Raw genomic sequence first — 19698 nt, forward strand, 5'->3', positions numbered from 1 at the left:
ACAAAACTTATGAAGGAAATTGAAGAAGACACAAAGAAATGGAAAAACATTCCATGCTCATGGATCAGAAGAATAAATACTGTTAAAATGTCATTACTACTAAAAAAAAAAAATGTCATTACTACTCAAAGCAATCTACACATTCAATGCAATCCCAATCAAAATTGCACCGGCATTCTTCTCAACAATAGAACAAACTATCCTAACATTTGTATGGAACCACAAAAGACCCTGAATAGCCAAAGTAATATTGAAAAAGAAGACCAAAAGGGGAGGCATCACAATCTCAGACTTTAGCCTCTACTACAAAGCAGGAATCAGCAAGACAGTATGGTATTGGCACAAAAACAGACACACAGACCAATGGAATAGAAGAGAGAACTCAGAACTGGACTCACACATGTATGGCCAACTAATCTTTGACAAAATGGGAAAGAGTATCCAATGGAAAAAAGACAGCCTTTTTAACAGATGGTGCTGGGAGAACTGGACAACAACATGCAGAAGAATGAAACTAGATCATTTTCTCACACCATACGTGAAAATAAACTCAAACTGGATAAAGGGCCTGTAAGTGAGACAGGAAACCATCAAAACCCTAGAGGAGAAATAAGGAAACAACCTCCTTGACCTCAACCGCAGCAATTTCTTACTTGACACATCCAGAAAGGCAAGGGAATCAAGAGCAATAATGAACTATTGGGACCTCATCAAGATAAAAAGCTTCTGCACGGCAAAGGAAGTAATCAATAAAACTAACAGGCAACCGACAGAATAGGAAAAGATAGTTGCAAATGACATATCAGATAAGGGCTAGTATCCAAAATCTATAAAGAACTCACCGAACTCCATACCCAAAAAACAAACAATCCAGTGAAGAAATGGGCATGAACAGACACTTCTCCAAAGAGGACATCCAGATGGCCAAAAGACACATGAAATGATGCTCAGCGTCACTCATCATTAGGGAATTACAAATCAAAACCACACTGAGATACCACCTCACGCCGGTCAGAGTGGCTAAAATGAGCAAATCGGAGGACTCTAGATGCTGGTGAGGATGTGGAGATATGGGCACCCTCCTACACTGTTGGTGGGAATGTAACTGGTACAGCCCCTCTGGAAAACAGTGTGGTGGCTCCTCAAAAAATTAACAACAGAACTCCCCTATGACCCAGCAATAGCACTGCTAGGAATTTACCCAAGGGATACAGGAGTGCTGATGCATAGGAGCACATGTACCCCAGTGTTGATGGCAGCACTCTCAACAATAGCCAAAACATGGAAAGAGCCTAAATGTCCATCAACTGACAATGGATCAAGAAGATGTGGTTTATCTATAGGATGGAATACTACATGGCAATGAGAAAGAATGAAATCTGGCCATGTGTACCAACATGGATGGAATTTGAGGTGTTATGCTGAGTGAAATAAATCAGGCAGAGAAGGACAGATACCATATGTCTGCACGTATAGGTGGATTAGGAAGAACTCAATGGAAGACCATAGGGGAGAAGAAGCAGAAAAACAGTTGGGGAGAGGGAGGGAGACAAATCATGAGAGACTCTTGAATCCTGAGAACAAACTGAGGGCTGCCGGGGGTGGGGGCAGGGGGGAGATGGGCACGGAGGAAGGCACTTGTTAGGATGAGCACTGGGTGTTATATGGAAACCAACTTGACAATAAACTATTTAAAAAATGAAAATGAAAACACAACATATCAAATTTGGTGAGATATAGCAAAAGTAGTGCATTCAAGGAAATTTATAGCCATAAATGCTCATATTGGAAAAGAAAAAAATCTCAAATCAGTAATCAGTAAGCTTCAACTAAATCAGTAAGCTTTCACTAAACACACGCACACACACATACACACACAAAACAAAACAAAACAAAACTAGAGACAGTAGAGCCAATTCAGTCCAAAGGATGCAAAACAGAAAATGGAAAAAATTAATGAACTAGAAAACAGGGAAAAAATGAAGCAAGAAACAAAACAAAACAAAAGCCAAAAGCTAGTTCTCTGAAGAGATCAATAATACTGATAAACTTCTAGTTACATTGACCAGGACAAAAAGATAAAAAGAGGGAAGACATATTGGTAATATGGGGAATGAAAGAAAGGCCACCACTACCAGCAACAAAGACATACAAGGATATGAACAGAATATTACAAACAATTGTGTGCCCATGAATTCACAAACTTAGATGAAATAGAATGGAATAAATCCTTAAAAGACATAAACTACCAAAACCGACTCAAGAGGAAATAATCTAAATATTGCTACATCTATTAGAGAAAATAAATTTCTAGTTAAAAGTCTTTTAAAAAAGAAAAATTCAGGATGCCTGGGTGGCTCAGTCGGTTAAGCATCTAACTTTGGCTTAGGTCATGATCTCACTGTTTCGTGGGTTCAAGCTCTGCATCTAGCTCTATACTAACAGCTCAGAGCCTGGAGCCTCCTTTAGATTCTGTGTCTCCCTCTCTCTCTGCCCCTCCCCTGCTCATTCTCTCCCTCCTTCTCTCTCTCTCTCTCTCTCTCTCTCTCTCTCTCTCTCTCTCTCTCTCTCTTTCTCTCTCTCTCTCAAAAATAAACATTAAAAAAAAATTTTTTTAAGGAAATTTCAGGTCCAGGTGGTTTCACTGGTGAATTTTACCAAACATTTCAAACAGCTGCTTTAAAAAAAGTGACAAGAAAAAGAACCAAAAACAACAAAAAAGAGACTTATTACAGTCATTAAAAACTAGATAGCCATACAGCCAGCCCCAGCAGAGTCCCTTCATTTTGCTGGGTCTGGGTCAAAAGCTCTGTAGAAATTAGTAAGAAGAGGAAATAAGATCAATTTGTTTTTTAATTAAAACTTGTGTAGGAGGGTATAGGGCACTGGAGGAAGCACCGTGAGAGACTCTGCCAAGTCATTGCCATACTTTGCAAGACTGAAGAAGGCTTTCCTATATAAGCGACAAGAGCCTGCAAAGGATGATTGCATCAGGTGACACCAGGCTTTGCAAGCCATGGCATGGGTTTTGGATTATCCTGGGCACAAAGGAGACCCAGGAAAGTTTCCTCTGTGTTAAGCAGAAGAAACTATAATCATGTTTGGTCTGTAAGAGCTGAATACAGTTGTTCTGTGAAGAAAGGATATAATCCTCAAAGGCATGGACTGTGGTTTGCCCATCTTTGAAATATCACAGGGGACCATCCACTAAGAGAAAACTGGAGCTACTCAATCCATGGTTGTTAATCAATTCATGTGCAACATTCACCCCCCTAATTTGCAAAGTCTGGCTGAAAAAGGCGGACTCCAACAAAGCTAGGTATGAGCCCTCTGTCAGCAATGTATATAGCCCATATCTGAGCTCTGTCTTTGGAGAGGAAAAAGAACATTATCTCCCTCTGACTTACCTCCCATAACCCTTCTTCCCCCCTCTGATCATCTCCATGAGGTGTTTCACTAACAGTCTTGATGGAAGCAGGATTTCCTCCTCATTCCCCATGACAAAAAGCATAAACTCCCCAAAGTGCTTTGGAATCCAGCTGAAGCTGGGTGGGGGGAGGGGGCGGGAAGCATCAGTCTTCTTGCCAAGCCTGCCGTTTTCATTCAATACCAGCTGCACTGGCTAAGGAGGTTTTGGTAGGCAAAGGAGCAAAGATTCTTCATCTCTAAGATGTCCTTACCTGCACCTGAGAAAGCTCCTTGAAATCATCCATCTGAAATGTGTTCATATTGATGGTGGCCAGAACTATAGAGAGAAGAGACAGGTGCTGCCTGAGATACCGTAACGGTGCCCCCAGGGGATGGGTTGGTGGCCCACACCTTGTACACAGAAAGAACGTGTGCTAAGTAGTAATGAGGAGACACTACTTGTTTCCCACTTTGCAGAGTACAAAAGGCGGCCACATAGTCTTCACATCACTGGACACTTGTAAGGACAATGCAAGATAAGAAGGGTAGTTAAGAGGCAACTGGGTGGCTCGTTCAGTTAAGTGTCCAACTTCAGTTCAGGTCACAATCTCGCAGTTCATGGGTTTGAGCCCCATGTTGGGCTCTGTGCTGACAGTGCAGGACCCGCACAGGAGTCTCTCTCTGCCCCTCCCCGACTTGCACTTTCTCTCTCAAAATAAATACCCTCAAAAAAAATTTTTTTTAAAGGCAGCTAAAATTAACCACATTTTGTGTATAAAACTAGAACAGGCCAAGATCATACAACTTGATTAGACCTAGGAACTAAACACAGGTTTTCTGACCCAAGTTCAGCACACTTCCCACTGTACTGTAATAATGTGGGGAAGAGAGGCTCAGTGGGCTAAGTGTCTGACTCTTGATTTGGGCTCAGGTCATGATCTCACAGCTTTATGAGATGGAGCCTCACATCAGGTTCTGTACTGACAGCACAGAGCTTGCTTGGGATTCTCCCTCTCTCTCTCCCCTTCTCCTGCTTGCACTCTCTGTGTGTCTCTAAAAATAAAACTTAAAAAAAGTTTTATATAAACTTAAAAAAAATATTAAAAAAAATAATGTGAGGAAGAGCCACCAAAAAGGAGGGGAGAATAGTGGTATATAGAAGTAGGCTGTCTTGAACTAAGGATACCTACAGATATTTGCCTGGGCTCATCCAGTTGTTCATAATACCTCGGTCATTTCCCTCACTATCATCACCTTATGATTCTGGTCTGAACTGTTCTGTTACTTAACTCTCTAGGATGAACTCAGAGTCCACAGTGACTTTCTGGCTGCAAGATCCCAGACTGGTGCTTGGCCTAGGCAGGCTTCCTGCCATACATCTATCTTCTACTTCTCCATGTGGCTCTCCATGTTAGTGGAGAAGACCTGGATTCTAAGCCACACCCAACACCAATCCAAATTCTTAGCCCACAGAAAAATTATGAAAGATGGAAAAGTGTACTGAGGCCAGAAGAGTTTGGTCATAGATCTGTTTAAAGACAACAGGAGTGAGGGAGAGAGATGGGGTTGGTAAGTGAACTCTTCACTTGGACATTGAGTCCTCATTCATTGCAATACCAAATTTCTGGAGTCCACATCAATGAACATGGGAAAGAGAGATCTCAGAGATATACCTGGTCCTTTATGAGGCTTGTTCAATATTCAGACTGGCTGGCAAAGAGCTTCAATTCTTACTCAGAATAAGTCTATATTTGTACCTCCTTCTATGCATCCTTGTAGCACATGTTTTGCATCATCTGAGGTCATGAGCAATTCCACAATCCCTCTTTCCAGCAGGGCCTGTTGGGAAAACTGGACAAAATGAATGCACTTCCTTTGCTCCCATGGGAAAAAGAAAACATAAGGAAATTGAGGGGGGTGGGGGATACAGTTTGGGTTCACTTGTGCAGCATGTGAGCTAGGGAGAAAGGTTTGAGTTTAGAGTCTGACCATCTGCAATTCAGTAAATTACAGGGGAACCTTGGTCTCTGCCCCAGCCTGTGTTGATCACAGGGAACCACAAGAGCAGCTGAGTATGGGTGCTGACAGTCATAGCCACTGCCTCAAGTGGAAAAGCACAAGGCTGAGCTTAATGAGGAAACACTTGAGGAAGGCTCTAAATCTAAGAGAAAGAGAGAAGGCTTTCTCTTGAAGGGGATAGGCCAAGGCTGTGGGGATCACAGATAAACTTTGTAAAATTTGGGTCCTACCTAGACACTCGAAGGAAGCAAGGAAGCCTGCCATGGCTTCAAAGAAGGGGGGAATCTAATTTGCAAATTGTATCTACTAATGACAGAGAAGCAGACAGATGGCCAGAGGTCAAGAAGACTATCTTTGTGTCTTATTTGTTCACTTCACGTTGGGGTCTGGGAGAAGAGTCTAGTGGTAAATTTTGAAAATCAAGAAAAAAACAACACTAGCTGAATGAGATTGATTTGGGGGGATCTGATATGATGTCCTTGAGAAAAGTTATGGATAGGAATCCCCCACAGACCTTGTCCAGCCCCAGAGGCCACAGCTGCAGGGCCAAAACCAGGACGTACAGGGAGCCCAACCCTGCCTTCCTTCCTCTCATGTCACCTTCTCATTCTTCCTTACCCAGCTGGCAACTCTTCCCCACTGATTTCCAGGCCATCCCACCCAGGGATCTCTATGTGGACACAGCCAACACGCGATCCCACGTTCTGCTCAGCAACCTGGGGAGAATGTCCAGTTTACACTAGGACTCATCAGCTTCTTCACTGTGGGAAGTCAGGGACAGGAAGGGGTCTGGCCCATCAGAAAGGCAACCAGACAGGACTACAGTTATTCTCTGGCCTGAGACATTCCCTCCATGGAGAAGCAAGGGCAATAGAAGAAAGAATGTTAACACTATAGATCAGAAAGCTGCAGGTTGAGAGCCATTGTCAGTCATTAAGTTCATGAAGCATTACTTACTTAGTATGGATGTAAATTCATCAACCCCAGATTTGAGAATTGTGGGTCACAGAGATAGCAACAGAAAGGAATCATCTTTCCACATCAAGTTTTATCTCTTAATAATGTTATTTGAGTGCACCTTGACAGCCCTCAAAATATTGAAGATTCTGAAGAGACACTGAACTTGATCTCACATATTCTCATCACGCACAACACCTACCATGGGATCAGCCATGCAGCAGGGCCTTGGAAATGCATGCTTGTAAAAGTGTCAGAGTAAGGGAGAAAGCATGTAAATATGGGGACAAATCAAATGTCTCTTACCTTCTGAATATAAGGCATGTAATCTTTATCCTCGGCAAATGAACCATATTCATTTTCCACCTGCACTGCAATGATGGGGCCTCTCTTGCAATACTGAGAGACAAGCAGATCAAGGAGGAGTGTGAAGCTAGTGGTAGAAAAAGCCTGGAATCTCTGGGTTTGCTACTAAGATCACACACTTGGTGCAGTAAACTTAGTAGTTACCTCATGGTCCCTCAGTGCTCCCTCTCCTCCCCCAAGGCCTGGAGTCAGTCACCTCCAGGCACCTTAGCTGTTGCACAGAGTCCTACCTTCCCTAGTCTTTGAAGATAAGCAACTCCTACAGTTTCCCCTCTATTTCTCATGCTAATTAGATGCTTAAATATGAATTTCAAACCTACAAACTCCCCTGCTTCCACGCCCACCCTATCCACTTTCCCCAACAAATGAAAGAGGCATCCCTCCTTCCTCCTGTTTAGGATACTGCCACCACTCATGCATGGGGTCCCCCTGCCTCCTGCCACCTGCGTGGGAACTTGGCTCTCTGCCCTGTCCCCTCTACCTTCTCTACTACCAACCTTTCCTTCCAAACCAAATGCCCTCCATCATCATGGAAATTTATTCAGAAGCCTCACACTAGAGAGAGGGAGAGTATACATGGACCCAAATCTTGTTCCCCCACCTACAGTTCTCTTGCTTTGTCCTCTTGTGGAGCCTTGTTTCTTCAAAGAGTTACTAGTAGTCTACACTCACTTTCTCTGCTTTCTCACTTTGACCCCACCCCTCAAACCACAACGGTAAGACTTCCAATGCCATCTTGCCACCTGTCATCAACAGTGACCTAGTGGTACTGAAATTACGAGTTTGCAATGTTTAACTTAATCTTTCAATATCCTTCCACACTCAAGTGCAGAAGCCTCTCTCGATACTGAAGGCAGAGTGAGCTCTTGACAGCCTGACCACTTCACTCCCCACATGGCTCCTACTGCTTACGGAGTAAATGCCAATCTTAGAGTGATATTCCCTTTTGGACAATGGGATCCCAGCCCCTGAGTTGGAGCAGAAGAGAATGAGTATGTGTAGTGGGTTTTCCTCTACAGCTTCACCTTTTGCCTCTTTCCCACCTCATATTCTATGCTCCACACCAGCTGCACTTCTTCCAGCTCTTCAGACTCCTCATTCCATCTCTTGTCCTCTGGTATTCACCCATGTTGGAGACTCCTGACCATACCTAATGCCTGCCCACCCTTCAGGTCACTGTTTGTTACTTTTTCTGGAAAGCATGTCATTTCTCCCTTGCTGCTTACCCCTATGAGGGGTGTCCCGCACTTATTCCACTGCAGCAACTATTCCTCACTTTGTAAGTGGTTATTTGCCTCCATGAAACAGGGACAATGTATGTCCTTCTTCCCATTGAAAGCTTAGCTCCTACACAGCAACTGGCACATACCAGGGGCTCGATAATTACTTATTGGATGAACCTAAGTATTACACATTGATGAATTGAGAACAATTGTTTGTATTGTTGAACCATATCTTCTCACCAACATGAAGGGTGAGATTCCTAAAATCCCTATCATAGGAGAATTCACAGTTGACCTTAAAAAACAACAGGTTGAAAATGAAATCCCAAGTATTGGTAATAATAGACCTTTTAAATATCCTTTGCACTTATAATTCCTTGCTTCTTAAAAGTTTCCCAAGATCTCCCACCTCATGATTTCAGCGGGATATTTATAAATTTGCTTTGCTTGCTGCATCTGTACTAATGCTACATGGCATTTGTACTTGTGCTTGAACTTCTAAGCATTCAAAGTCCTTCTAATTTTAAGGCTCAGAGATTTTTGTTCCTGCATCTGGGCCCATCTAAATGCCAGAAACATATGGCTTTCAGCCCTTCTTATAAAAAGATGTACCTTGATTCTTCATAACAGACCCAAAGTTTAATTCTAAAGGTGATGCCTTCTTCCCCACAGCATTGTTCATCTCTCCTAAAGCTGTACCACCATTATTCCTTTTTTTTTTTTACAAATAGTTTATTGTCAAATTAGTTTCCACATAACACTCAGTGCTCATCCCCAAAGTGCCCTCCTCCATGCCCCTCCCCCCCTCCCCCCCACATCCATCAGTCCTCAGTTTTTGTCAGCATTCAAGAGTCTCTCATGGTTTGCCTCTCTCCCTTTCCCCCACCATTTCCGCCCTTCTTCTCCCCCTTGTTCCTCCGTCAAGTTCCTCCTAATCCTCCTATACGTGCAAACATATGATATTTGTCCTTCTCTGCCTGACTTATTTCGCTCAGCATAACACCCTCAAGGTCCATCCATGTTGCTACACATGGCCAGATTTCATTGTTTCTCATTGCCATGTAGTATTCCATGGTATAGATAAACCACATCTTCTTGATCCATTCATCTGTTGATGGACACTTAGGCTCTTTCCATGTTTTAGCTATTGTGGAGAGTGCTGCTATGAACATTGGGGTACATGTGCTCCTATGCCTCAGCATTTCTGTATCCCTTGGGTAAATTCCTAGCAGTGCTATTGCTGGGTCATAATGTACCACCATTATTCCTAATCTGTCTTTCCCTTTATTTCCATTCCTAATCTCATGTTTCTTTACAATTATTCTAAGAGTAACTCACAATTCACAATTGAGAATTAGTTATAAATGGCTAGATCTGCATCCTATTTGCCCCCAAAAAGAAGAGCCTAATAAGGTCTTTATTGGTCTACTATACAATAACTGGTTTTTATCTCCACTCAAGATGTATCAAGAGATATGCTCTTAAAATAAGATTTATTTTTATTTGAATAATAACCATGTGTCTCCTCTTGTTTGTAAGAACGTTGTATTTTAAAAATCAAACATAATGACCAAATAATTCTTGCCTTGTAGACTGCAGGGTATAATGTTTGTTCTTTTTTTATCATATACTGGTCTGTGGGCTGTGGGTATCTTGCATAAGATCTGGAGACTCCATGAAGAAAGGAAAATGCATCCTGTCTGTGTTCTTTGCATTTATGAAACTTAAACAAACTGGAATATGAGCAAGAGCAAATACACTCACAGGTACAAAGTGATATGTGAACCAAGTTATGCAGTATAGCATAAATTTATTTATTTATTTTAATAGTTTTTAATTTATTTTTGAGACAGAGAAAGACAGAATACAAGTAGGGGAAGGGGAGAGAGAGGGAGACACAGAATCTGAAACAGGCTTCAGGCTCTGAGCTGTCAGCACAGAACCCGATGCGGGGCTCGAACCCACGAACCGCGAGATCATGACCTGAGCCAAAGACGGACACTCAACCGACCGAGCCACCCAGGCGCCCTGCACAAATTTAAAAAACCAAATGTCCATGAAAAGGTACTAGTTAAATAAATTATGATATACCCATTTGTGGAATGCTATGCAGCCATTATAAAGAATGGGTTTCAAAAATATATTTTTATATATTTTTAAATGACAAAAAAATGTTCAGTGGGAATTGCATATTTTTTATTTAAAAGTATCAGGGGTGCCTGGGTGGCTCAGTCAGTTAAGCAACCGACTTCAGCTCAGGTCAGGATCTCACAGTTCATGGGTTTGGGCCCCACATTGGACTCTGCTGACACCTCAGAGCCTGGAGCCTGCTTTGGATTCTGTGCCTCCCTCTCTCTCTGACCCTCCCCTGCTCACGTTCTCTGTCTCTGTCTGTATTTCTTTCTCTCTCTCTCTGAAAATAAACATTAAAAAAAACTTTTTTAAAAGTATGCATACATACAGATACACAGGTGTTAGTGTGTGTATAAATAATTTGCTTCTGTATGTGTAGAAAACCTCAGGAAAGATGCACAATAATCTGAAAAAATTGTCTTCTGAAAAATCAGTTGAATGGCTTTGGTTCAGGTGAAGAGGGGAGACTTAATTCACTTTAATCCCCAATGAGCTTTATCACCATGGGCTTGTATTAACTATTTGAAACAACAAAGATAATATAAGGGTAAAAATAAGCAGTATGAATATCAGTGACTTTAATGAATATCAAATACATTCAGAAAAATGACAACCACATGAACACCCTTTGTCAGTCTCTTGTAAGATATGTCTTTCTAGAAATGTTGGGGGAAAGGCTGAACCTAAGAAGAAAGTCTAGAACTGAAAATTGCAAGAATATCAGCCTCAATTCTCAAAAAGCCTAGGCATGGCCTATTCTGTGAAGAAGCCAGAAAAATTATTTTCCTAAAGCAAAGATAAGAAAAAAGGAACAGGAAATTTGCTTTACCTGGAGAGGAACGATTCTGGAAATCAGGTGGTCAAAATACTTATTAACTGCTTCAACAAAGCCCTTGTAGGTTGTTCTCAATATCATCTCGGGGTCTTGCAGCAACCAGCTGGGGGTGAAAGAGGACAAGATCAGTGTCTGAGGTGGGAAGGCAGAGGTGTGGGGGAGGGGCCGGACCTAACAGCCTGCCCCTTTCCAGAGCTTTCTTGGGCAGTTTTACATCCTCTGATCTCATGTCCGTGGTCCTGGAACACTCAGGGATCCCCAAAGGACGTGTCCGTGTCAGCTTTTGGGGCCATTCTCACAGATTTGGAAGATACCACCTCCATCAACATGACACTTTACAACTTACTGATCAAGGCCGCAGCTGAACTTGTAATGTACTGGGCAAGGCTTCGAACTAACCTACACCATGAATTCTCTAAAGCCCCCTCTTCTTTCAAGCTGGAATGGGAAAACAAGCTCACCTTGAAGAAAGCAATTCCTTTACATGACAAAGGGGAGTAAAAGTGCTCACCTGGGGGCAGAGCCACAAACTAAATGCCGGGTCCTGTCAGTTTGTGGAGATAACAGAGGAGCATTCTTAAATTCTTATCCTAAACCTTTGTTTTGGATTAAGAGCATGCATTACAGACGAGAGAAAAAGGCAAAGAAAAAGGAGAGGGAAGGGAGGGGATCTGAGGACGTTTAGTAGAGAGAACCTGGTCATCCACTGACAAAATAAAAGCAAAATCAAACATTATCAGAAGCCCACCCATCACGATCTAAAGTTTCCCTTCCCATTCTTCCCACTACTGGACAGAGTTGTGCGTAGCTCCAGTGGGGCAAGAAGACTATGATCACCCTGATGCTTCCTCTCCCCCTGCACACCCTTGGCCACATGCCTAGAGCACTAGGACGATGTGTCATCTGTAAAATGAGGATTACAAGATCACCTATATCTCAGCCTATTACTGCAACCATTGTCTTAGACAATGTGTGTAAAGCACATAACAGTGCAAGACATCATAATAACAAATGTCCTCATTTGTTATTAGACTGAAGTTTTATGTTTAGTAAAGCCAACAACTTTACTACACCCATAACTTTGGACTCACAGCCCCGCTCACCTTGGCAAGCCCCCAAGGTCGATCTCACTGCAGATGTAGGGGCCTGGACGCAGAATCACCCACAACCCGATCTCCGCAGCCATCAGCACAAAGGCCCTAGGGAGGTCAGTGTCAGCAGCTCTCAAAACATCAGGAGGAAGGGTGGGGAAGAGCCTGGCACACATCACAAGGTAATGGATCTACCTGGCTCATCCCCTCACTACCTTCAGAGACCCTGGGAGCTGGGTTCTCACCTGCTCCCAGCCCAGGACCTTCTGCACAACTCACTGAGGGGCAAGGGCATCCGACAGGATATGGGGAGGTGGAAGGGGGTCCTAAATAGTGAACCTGAACCCAATGGCCTTACTACCCTAGAGGGGCAAGCCCTGTCCCAGCCCAGTGTCTGCAGAGCAAGCAGACACTGGGGATTGGGCACCTCTGAGCTACAGTGAAATGGTCTGAGCTCAGAGGAGGCAAATCCAGACCCCTGAGAGTAACAAGTTCATGGTTGGAGAGCATTTGGGTCCTGAGAACAAGATTCCAGACCCCAGCCTGTCTCTAGTTCTCAGTGCAGAACCAAGATGGCCCCATGGTTCCTAATCAAACCCAAGGGGTCACTTCTCTGCCTTCCCACCCCAGGCCAGGCCACAGAAGCAGCAATAGCACTTACTCCAGGTCCAGGTTCCCAGAGAAGTCAAATTTGCCTCTTTGTGGCTCATGGAGGTTCCATGGAACATAGCTGTAATAGGGAAGGGGGAAGTACAATAAGCATCTTTTGATTTCTTTCTTCTAAATTCCTAGGTCAGTCCCAAATCCATGTTAACACCTGGGATAGCTCTATGTGGGAATCAGTTGAATTTCCAATAGCAATTAAATCTGTATTACATGAACAATGACTACTGTCAATAGTTCTTTTCTTTATTAGCCAGCTTTGATCCAGGCTGCCAATAATCCTATGATTCTAGATTCTATGGATTTATATATGTAAATTATCCTACTCACCATCCCATTCTCTGTACTACCCATTAAGAAAATAAAGAAAAGGATAAAACCCACAAATGTCTATATACGCCCAATAAGTTTTTGCTAAGAATTAATCAAAATAAGAATAGAGGAGGACATTCTACGAGGAAAATGAAGATAGAATAAAGAAAAGTAGCACCTTTAGATTTACCAAGAAGGACAGTGCCCAGGCTCTCCCCTACAGGGCTGAGTCTGCAGGGCCAAAGTGACATGTGTAAAATTTTTGTTAGGTGCTATTTTTATTAGGTGACTATCTTTTGTGTGTATGTCACCAACAAAACTCTTGAGTGTTGTGCCCATAACCTCATGTTTGTCATTAGCCCTATAGTTCTTGTTACACAATTTTGCACAATGCAGATTTGTAAGAATGCATATGTTGCATTACTGCAGAACTGACTGTATTTCAAGATTTCCTGCTGTGAAGAGGAATGAATAGTTGGTTCGCTAAAAACTTAAATACGCATGATAAAGTTTATAGCTATACACTGAGAGGACAGAATATAAACATTTTGCTAACTGATGCTCACAAGTGACTTACTTCAAAAAATATTGCTGGAAAAAGTTGAAAACAAAAAGATGGAAAAAGATATATAGGAGACAAAATTATTCTAGATTTTAAGGCAAAAAGAAAATCCCTCACAAATGATGTTGAGAGGCATCAAAAAGTAATAAAGGAAATGATCCATCAAGAAAATATAATAATTATGGCCTCACATGCTCCATAAACATGGCTTCAAGTAAAAGAGGAGTTTACTGACTCAGAGAAGGGGATCAATCCACAGTCATAGTGGGAAGATTTTAAACCCTTCCCTAAGAAACAAAGAAAATAATAGAAAAAATTTCTATGGATATAGATTCAAATAACACAAATGAAAGGCCAGATCTAAGAAATATGTAGAGAACTCAGTAGCCAATAGGTGGAGTATATACATTCTTAAAAAACACAATCAACAGTTGTAAAATACAAAATAAATCTCAACAAATTTCAAAAATATACATCACATAGTCCGTGATTCCAAGGCAAATGCAACTATATTAGAAAATTATGCTTGAGGGGCGCCTGGGTGGCTTAGTCGGTTAAGCTTAGATCATGATCTCGCGGTTCGTGGGTTCGAGCCCCGCGTCGGGCTCTGTGCTGACTGCCAGCTCAGAGCCTGGAGCCTGTTTCAGTCTGTGACTCCCTCTCTCTCTGACCCTCCCCTGCTCATGCTGTCTCTCTCTCTCTCTCCTAAAAAATAAATAAAACATTTAAAAAAAGAAAATTATGTTTGAAAATTATAAAAAGTTAAAAAAATAAAACAGAAAGCATATTCCCCAATAGCTGAAATGTTTGAGAACAAATGACATTCAAAGTATTACACAGCAAAATTTATGGGATATGTAACCAAAGCAATAATTAGAGACACACTCATATCCCTGAGTAAATATATTGGAAAACACAAAATCCTGGAAAGAAAACGAGCTCAACTATTCAACTCGGGAGACAAGAAGAAAAGAAGAGGAAAGAGAAGAAGGAGGAGGAAGAGAGGAGGTGGAAAAAGAAGAGAAGAGGAGAGGAAAGAAAATGGTAAACCAAATAAGGTAGAAGGAAAGAAATTATACATAACTCAGGAGCTATCAAGTAGAAAACAGAAAGATACAGAGAATATTAATAAAGTTACAAGTTACTTCTTTGAAAAGACTAAACATTTAAAGAAGATTAAGGGAAAGAAGGCCTAAATACACAATATGATGTACAACTTCCAAGAAAGAAAGGAGAATTTTTAAAAGTCCCAGTCAATCCAAAAGAAGAAGAAAGAAGAGGAAAAAAGATCTATAGAATACAAATGTTACACACTCTAGGAGAAAAACCAATAACCACTCAAGAAAGTTATACCACCCCAAAAATCATCAGCTCACAACCACAAAAGACGGTAGTCACAGAGGTTTTACAGGTGAATTTTAAGAAACATTCAGGGTTAAGATAATTCTCTTGCAAGATATTTTCAGAGAAGAGAAAAATATACATATACAGTCACTTGATGAGTTTATTATAAGATTGATATAAAAACTGCACAAGATACTAACAGAAATAACAATTTTAAATCCTTTTCAGTTACAATAATAAACATACATATCTGAAATAAAACACTAGTAAATCAAGTCTAGCAATCTGTGTGTGTGTGTGTGTGTGTGTGTTTGCACATTCACATGTTCATGTCTCCTAATCAAATAGAACTTATCCCAGAGCCGTGCATTGATTGAATATCAGAAAAAATTGTCCATATAATTTACTACTTCAATAGACGAGTGAAGAAAAATTATATAATTTCTTCAACAGATGCAGAAAAAAATTCTCAATAAAACTCAATTATTATTTACTATTAAATTATTTATATAGTAGATGAGCCAATTATAAATTTACTGCCTCCTAGCTTCAAATTCACGCTTTAGTATCAGCTCTTCAATAATGGAGCCAGCCCTTGAAGCATTTTCTCCTTTATAGGGAGTACCACCTTTAGCTTTGCCACAAGAGGGCGGTGGAGGGACATTCAAGAGGAAGAGGGCTTCTCTTCTGAGTTCCAGTGCAGTTTTTGGAGTTCTAGGGTCCTGCTATATACCTGGCCAGTGGTGTAGGTGTGCGGACATCTGGTGGTTCTTTCTTCTCAAAAAAGTCAATGCATCCTAACTATACTCTGTAACAACCAATGTAGAATCAACCCAAAAAGGGAAGGGAACTCAACTCTTTCGGAATTAACGTAATTAATATAGCTACAGATGTAAAACATTACGTTACATAGTCCATAGTGTTTTTGCTAACACTTTTCTGCTCTTTCCCCTTCTATAATGTAAGTTTAAGCCTCTCAGCACTGCCTTTACTTTTTTCTGATGTTAACTAGTAAAATCCCACAGCTTGACCATGAAGACAACAGACACTTTTAATCACTGATGACAAACCAAACAACTCATCAAGAAACCGAAAAATACATTCTGCGTCGTAAAATGACAAAATACCCTGCAAAGGGGACTTAGACTTTAGAAGACTGTACAAGCAGGGTCGCAAAGCTCTGTGAATGTCCTCCTCAATCTCTAAGTGAAGTCCGTAATTATGGAAGACAGTTCAGCTGCTTAGCAGCTGAAACCAGGGGCCGGGCTAAACTCAAAGCACAGCTCCACTCTCACTCACTAACTGTGTGTCTTTGAGAAAGTGCCTTAACCTCTCTCTGCTGGAGTTTTCTCACCTGCCAAAGACAGTGATAACACTATTCACCACATAGTACTGCTATAGTGATGAAGTGAATTAATATTTTCCAGGGCTTAGAACATGCCCAGCTGAGTGTAAATACTATGTACATGTTCACTGAATAACTAAAACTGGCCGTCTCACTTTCTAGTGTAGATATATTTAAATCAGAATTTCCATCCTCTGTCAAACAAGGGATCTTTATACTAAGGGTGGGCGTCCCTGCCTTTTCTTCTGACTTCAGAAACACCATTCTCCTGTATCTATCACAGTGTTGCCTTCACAGAATTGTTTCTTTGCACTTACTCTTCAACACACCTTTCTTGACTCCCAATTTTTTGTCTCAAGACTGTTCTGGAAATAGGTCTGTTATGAAAGGATCTACACTGTTCCTAATTCAAACGTGATTTTTATTCTGGGCTAGTTTTTATGTGACTGGCCATCTGGGCACAGGCAGGAGTCTATGTCTAGGTGTGACTGAGGTGACACCCTCATTCACAACTGCCTGGTCACACCTTGAGGAGATTGTGGGAGGAGGCTCACCCTGAGCAAGCTAGTTAAGCCTTCTATGCTTGTTATTGTCCCCCACACAATGAGAATGACACCCTCCAGCCCACAGGACAACTAGTTGGAAGATTAAGTGATTATGTGAAAATGATTACAAAATGCCCAGCCATAAGTACACCCTAAATATATGTTACCTTTTGTCACTGTACACTTAATCGTGTTAAAGACCATGCTAGATTTATCATGTTAAGTGTATATTTAATCATTTTACACTTATAGTTAAATTCTTATGATGGACTAAACTACGTTTGCATTTCTTTTTGCCATCATAATGAGTACAGGCATTGTGATAGGCATATTTCACATACGTAAGCTAAGCACTTTATCTCATTTAATCATCAAGACAAACTTTTGAAGCAATTTTTATTTTTATTTTTTTTTACTTCTAGATGAAAACATCAGGGCCCTGCGAGGTAATGGTTTGAGGCAGAGTCGGGACTGAAGACAGGTCTGTCTGAATCTCTATGCTCTTAATTATTAATGCCATTAAACTGCCCTTGAGTGATACTGGTATTTCCTTACGTGTTCATTTTATTAATGCTATTATTCCTTTACAAGCTCACCTTCATTTACGTAAAAAGCATTTTTAAAACACCATGTATTTATCTGTAAATATACTTTAAGTCTTTGTCATTAAGCTGAGGGCTCCTAAGGGACCTAATGACTCTCCTATTAGAGAGATTCCTGTGGAAATCACTTACTCCTCCTGCTTTTCTCTCATTAACCCTTATCCAAGTCTGTGACCACAGCAAACCAAGTGTGACGTGTGACACTGAAACATGAAGGGCACATGCTAGAAATGACTATTCGGAAGGTAAACCCTCAGACAGGGGGTCCCAAAACCAGAGGTTCTGAGCCTGGACGCAGATGTTAGGAGTCCCCGCGGGATAGTAAGTTCACAGAGAGCTAGGGGCCAGCACTCACGTGGTAAGGGTGTTGAAGCCACAGGCCTTCAGCTTCAGCAAGCGGTCCCTCCAGTACTCCCTAGGCACCCGGAAATAGTGGATGGAGCCCCCGAAAATCAGAAACTTGTGACCCCCGAGAGTGAAGTACGGCTTACTTCCAACTCTGCTTTCAGTCTGAAGTCCCACAGATCGGTCCATCAGCTTGAGGGGGGTCAGGTAAGACCAATTAAACATGCTGAGAGAGAGAGAAAGAGGAGACGCTGTCGTAGCCTTGCCAGAGAAGGAAGTTCTTATAGCAGGACTCGCTCTGGCCGTGCTTCTGATACAATTTTCTCTACGAAGAGAGAAGAGGCACCCTTCCCTCACCACTCAGGCCAACCTGTACTGGGCTAGTTGTAGCTGTGCATCTGCAAATATAAGATCCTCTTGATCTTTCACTCGAGGAGCAAAACCTGGTAAGATAGGTGGCAGGAAAATGATGCACAGGATTCTTTTCCAGGAGACAGACAGGCTGAAAGAGAAGAAATAACAATGACAAGGAGAAAGCACTGGACTGGTCAAGCTGTAAGGGCCAAAATGCTTGCTGCCTAGAGGCAGACGCCACAGAGGCTCACGTCAAGGCAGGTCTCTGAGGTTGATGCGCAGGGAAGCTGGGGTTTTCCCGGAGCCCGCTGAGGCCCCTGCACCGCCGGGACTGCCCCAGAGCCCACCGCAGTGCGCCTAGAAAGCTGGCGACAGACTCAACCCTGGAAGCCCGCAGCCAGGAACAGAACAGGACAGACGTGGGAACTGCGAGAGGGGATTCTGGGGAAAGCCGCAGGAAGGGTACGGGAGGAAGGGTAAGGGAAAGCTCAGGGAGAGGTGGAAGCACTCCATCCACCAAGTTCAGAAAGGCTGCAGGGCCCCATCACGGGAGCACTCTGTCAGCATCAACACGCCGATTCTCTTCTTTCTGGGGTGATGGATGGACTCTCAGCAAGGCTGGCTTATCTCAAGTGTGAGCAGAAGAAAGATCTCGAGGGGAGAAAGCTTGAAAGGGGAGTCGATGAGGAGAGACTCGGGCAGAGAGGAGGACCCACGGGGGTGTCCCTGTCCAAACGGGCCCTTGCTCCACGTCTGAAGTCCCGAGCGCCCAGCGAAATAAACCCCTGTGGATGACTGGCTGACTAACAGAAGCCAGAGGGAGGTCTAGGAGGCCTCCCAGGCTGCGCGCCCAGGGCGGTCCGGCAGGCAGGCTGGGTGCGAGAGCCGCGGCGCCTGGAGCGGCAGGCTGGGCAGGAACAAGCGTGCCCACGGTCACCTGAAGCGCCGCAGGGAGCTCATTGCGCGCAGCCGGAGAGCCGAGGTCCCGCGCTGCTCGCGCGGCATCTCCGCGGACCCAGACTCTGCGCACCCGAGCCTGGGAGCCTGCGGGCAGTGCCCAAGTCTCAGGCTCTGGGCGGCGGGAAGGGCAAAGCCCCGCATCTGACCCAGGGAGTCCTAACTGCCTGTGTGCGCAGACGCCTTTCAGCCAGTGCAAGTAAGGTGGGAGGGTCCTGGGTTGTCTCCACGACCTTGGTTTTTATACTGTGTGTCACCAGCCTGACGGAACGGAATGAGAGGGATAAGTGGGAGGGAACGAGAAGAAATTAGCCTACGCGTGTTCCGCGGGCTCAGGGCCTGGTGAGGGCCCCTGTGGCTGCAGACAGCGCGCTCAGGCTAATGGATGGGGTGTGCGCACCGCGGAAGAGTTTCAAATGCCAAAATACAGGTTCCAGAGGGTGCGATGGAGGTATAGGTGAGGGGCACCGGTTACCCTGGAGCATAGTTTAACCAAACCGAATATGTAAAATGAGAGCATTATCAGAGCAAAGAAGGGAATGCTGTTACTACCAGTGGGTCAGATTGAAAGTATCTACATAGAATATGCGAGAACTACAGTTTGGAATTCTTTGGTTACAAACCAGCAGGAGACAGG

The 19698-nt window shown here is 42.9% G+C and overlaps 1 protein-coding gene across 5 annotated transcripts in view; it reads right to left on the reverse strand.

Annotated features, from left to right (window-relative positions):
• GLB1L3 (galactosidase beta 1 like 3) overlaps nucleotides 1-19156 on the reverse strand; it is a 38535-nt gene extending 19379 nt beyond the window's left edge. For 3 of the 5 annotated variants that reach the window (XM_039253792.1, XM_039253793.1, XM_039253791.1), the window contains exons 1-9: nucleotides 19042-19148; nucleotides 18121-18252; nucleotides 17761-17976; nucleotides 12694-12762; nucleotides 12045-12140; nucleotides 10936-11044; nucleotides 6691-6783; nucleotides 5166-5247; nucleotides 3681-3745 (exon numbers count right to left, since the gene is read on the reverse strand). In XM_039253792.1, the coding sequence (XP_039109723.1) occupies nucleotides 3681-3745; nucleotides 5166-5247; nucleotides 6691-6783; nucleotides 10936-11044; nucleotides 12045-12140; nucleotides 12694-12762; nucleotides 17761-17976; nucleotides 18121-18252; nucleotides 19042-19109 (930 nt within the window). In that variant the 5' untranslated portion in view covers nucleotides 19110-19148. Of the gene's footprint in view, nucleotides 1-3680; nucleotides 3746-5165; nucleotides 5248-6690; nucleotides 6784-10935; nucleotides 11045-12044; nucleotides 12141-12693; nucleotides 12763-17760; nucleotides 17977-18120; nucleotides 18253-19041 lie in introns of all 5 variants that reach the window. The other 2 variants (XM_039253794.1, XM_039253795.1) reach the window with 2 other exon arrangements.
• Between the last annotated feature and the right edge of the window lie 542 nt (nucleotides 19157-19698).

This window comes from Hyaena hyaena, unplaced genomic scaffold, assembly GCF_003009895.1.
Source record: "Hyaena hyaena isolate Hyena2069 unplaced genomic scaffold, ASM300989v1 scaffold_465, whole genome shotgun sequence".
NCBI lineage: Eukaryota > Metazoa > Chordata > Mammalia > Carnivora > Hyaenidae > Hyaena > Hyaena hyaena.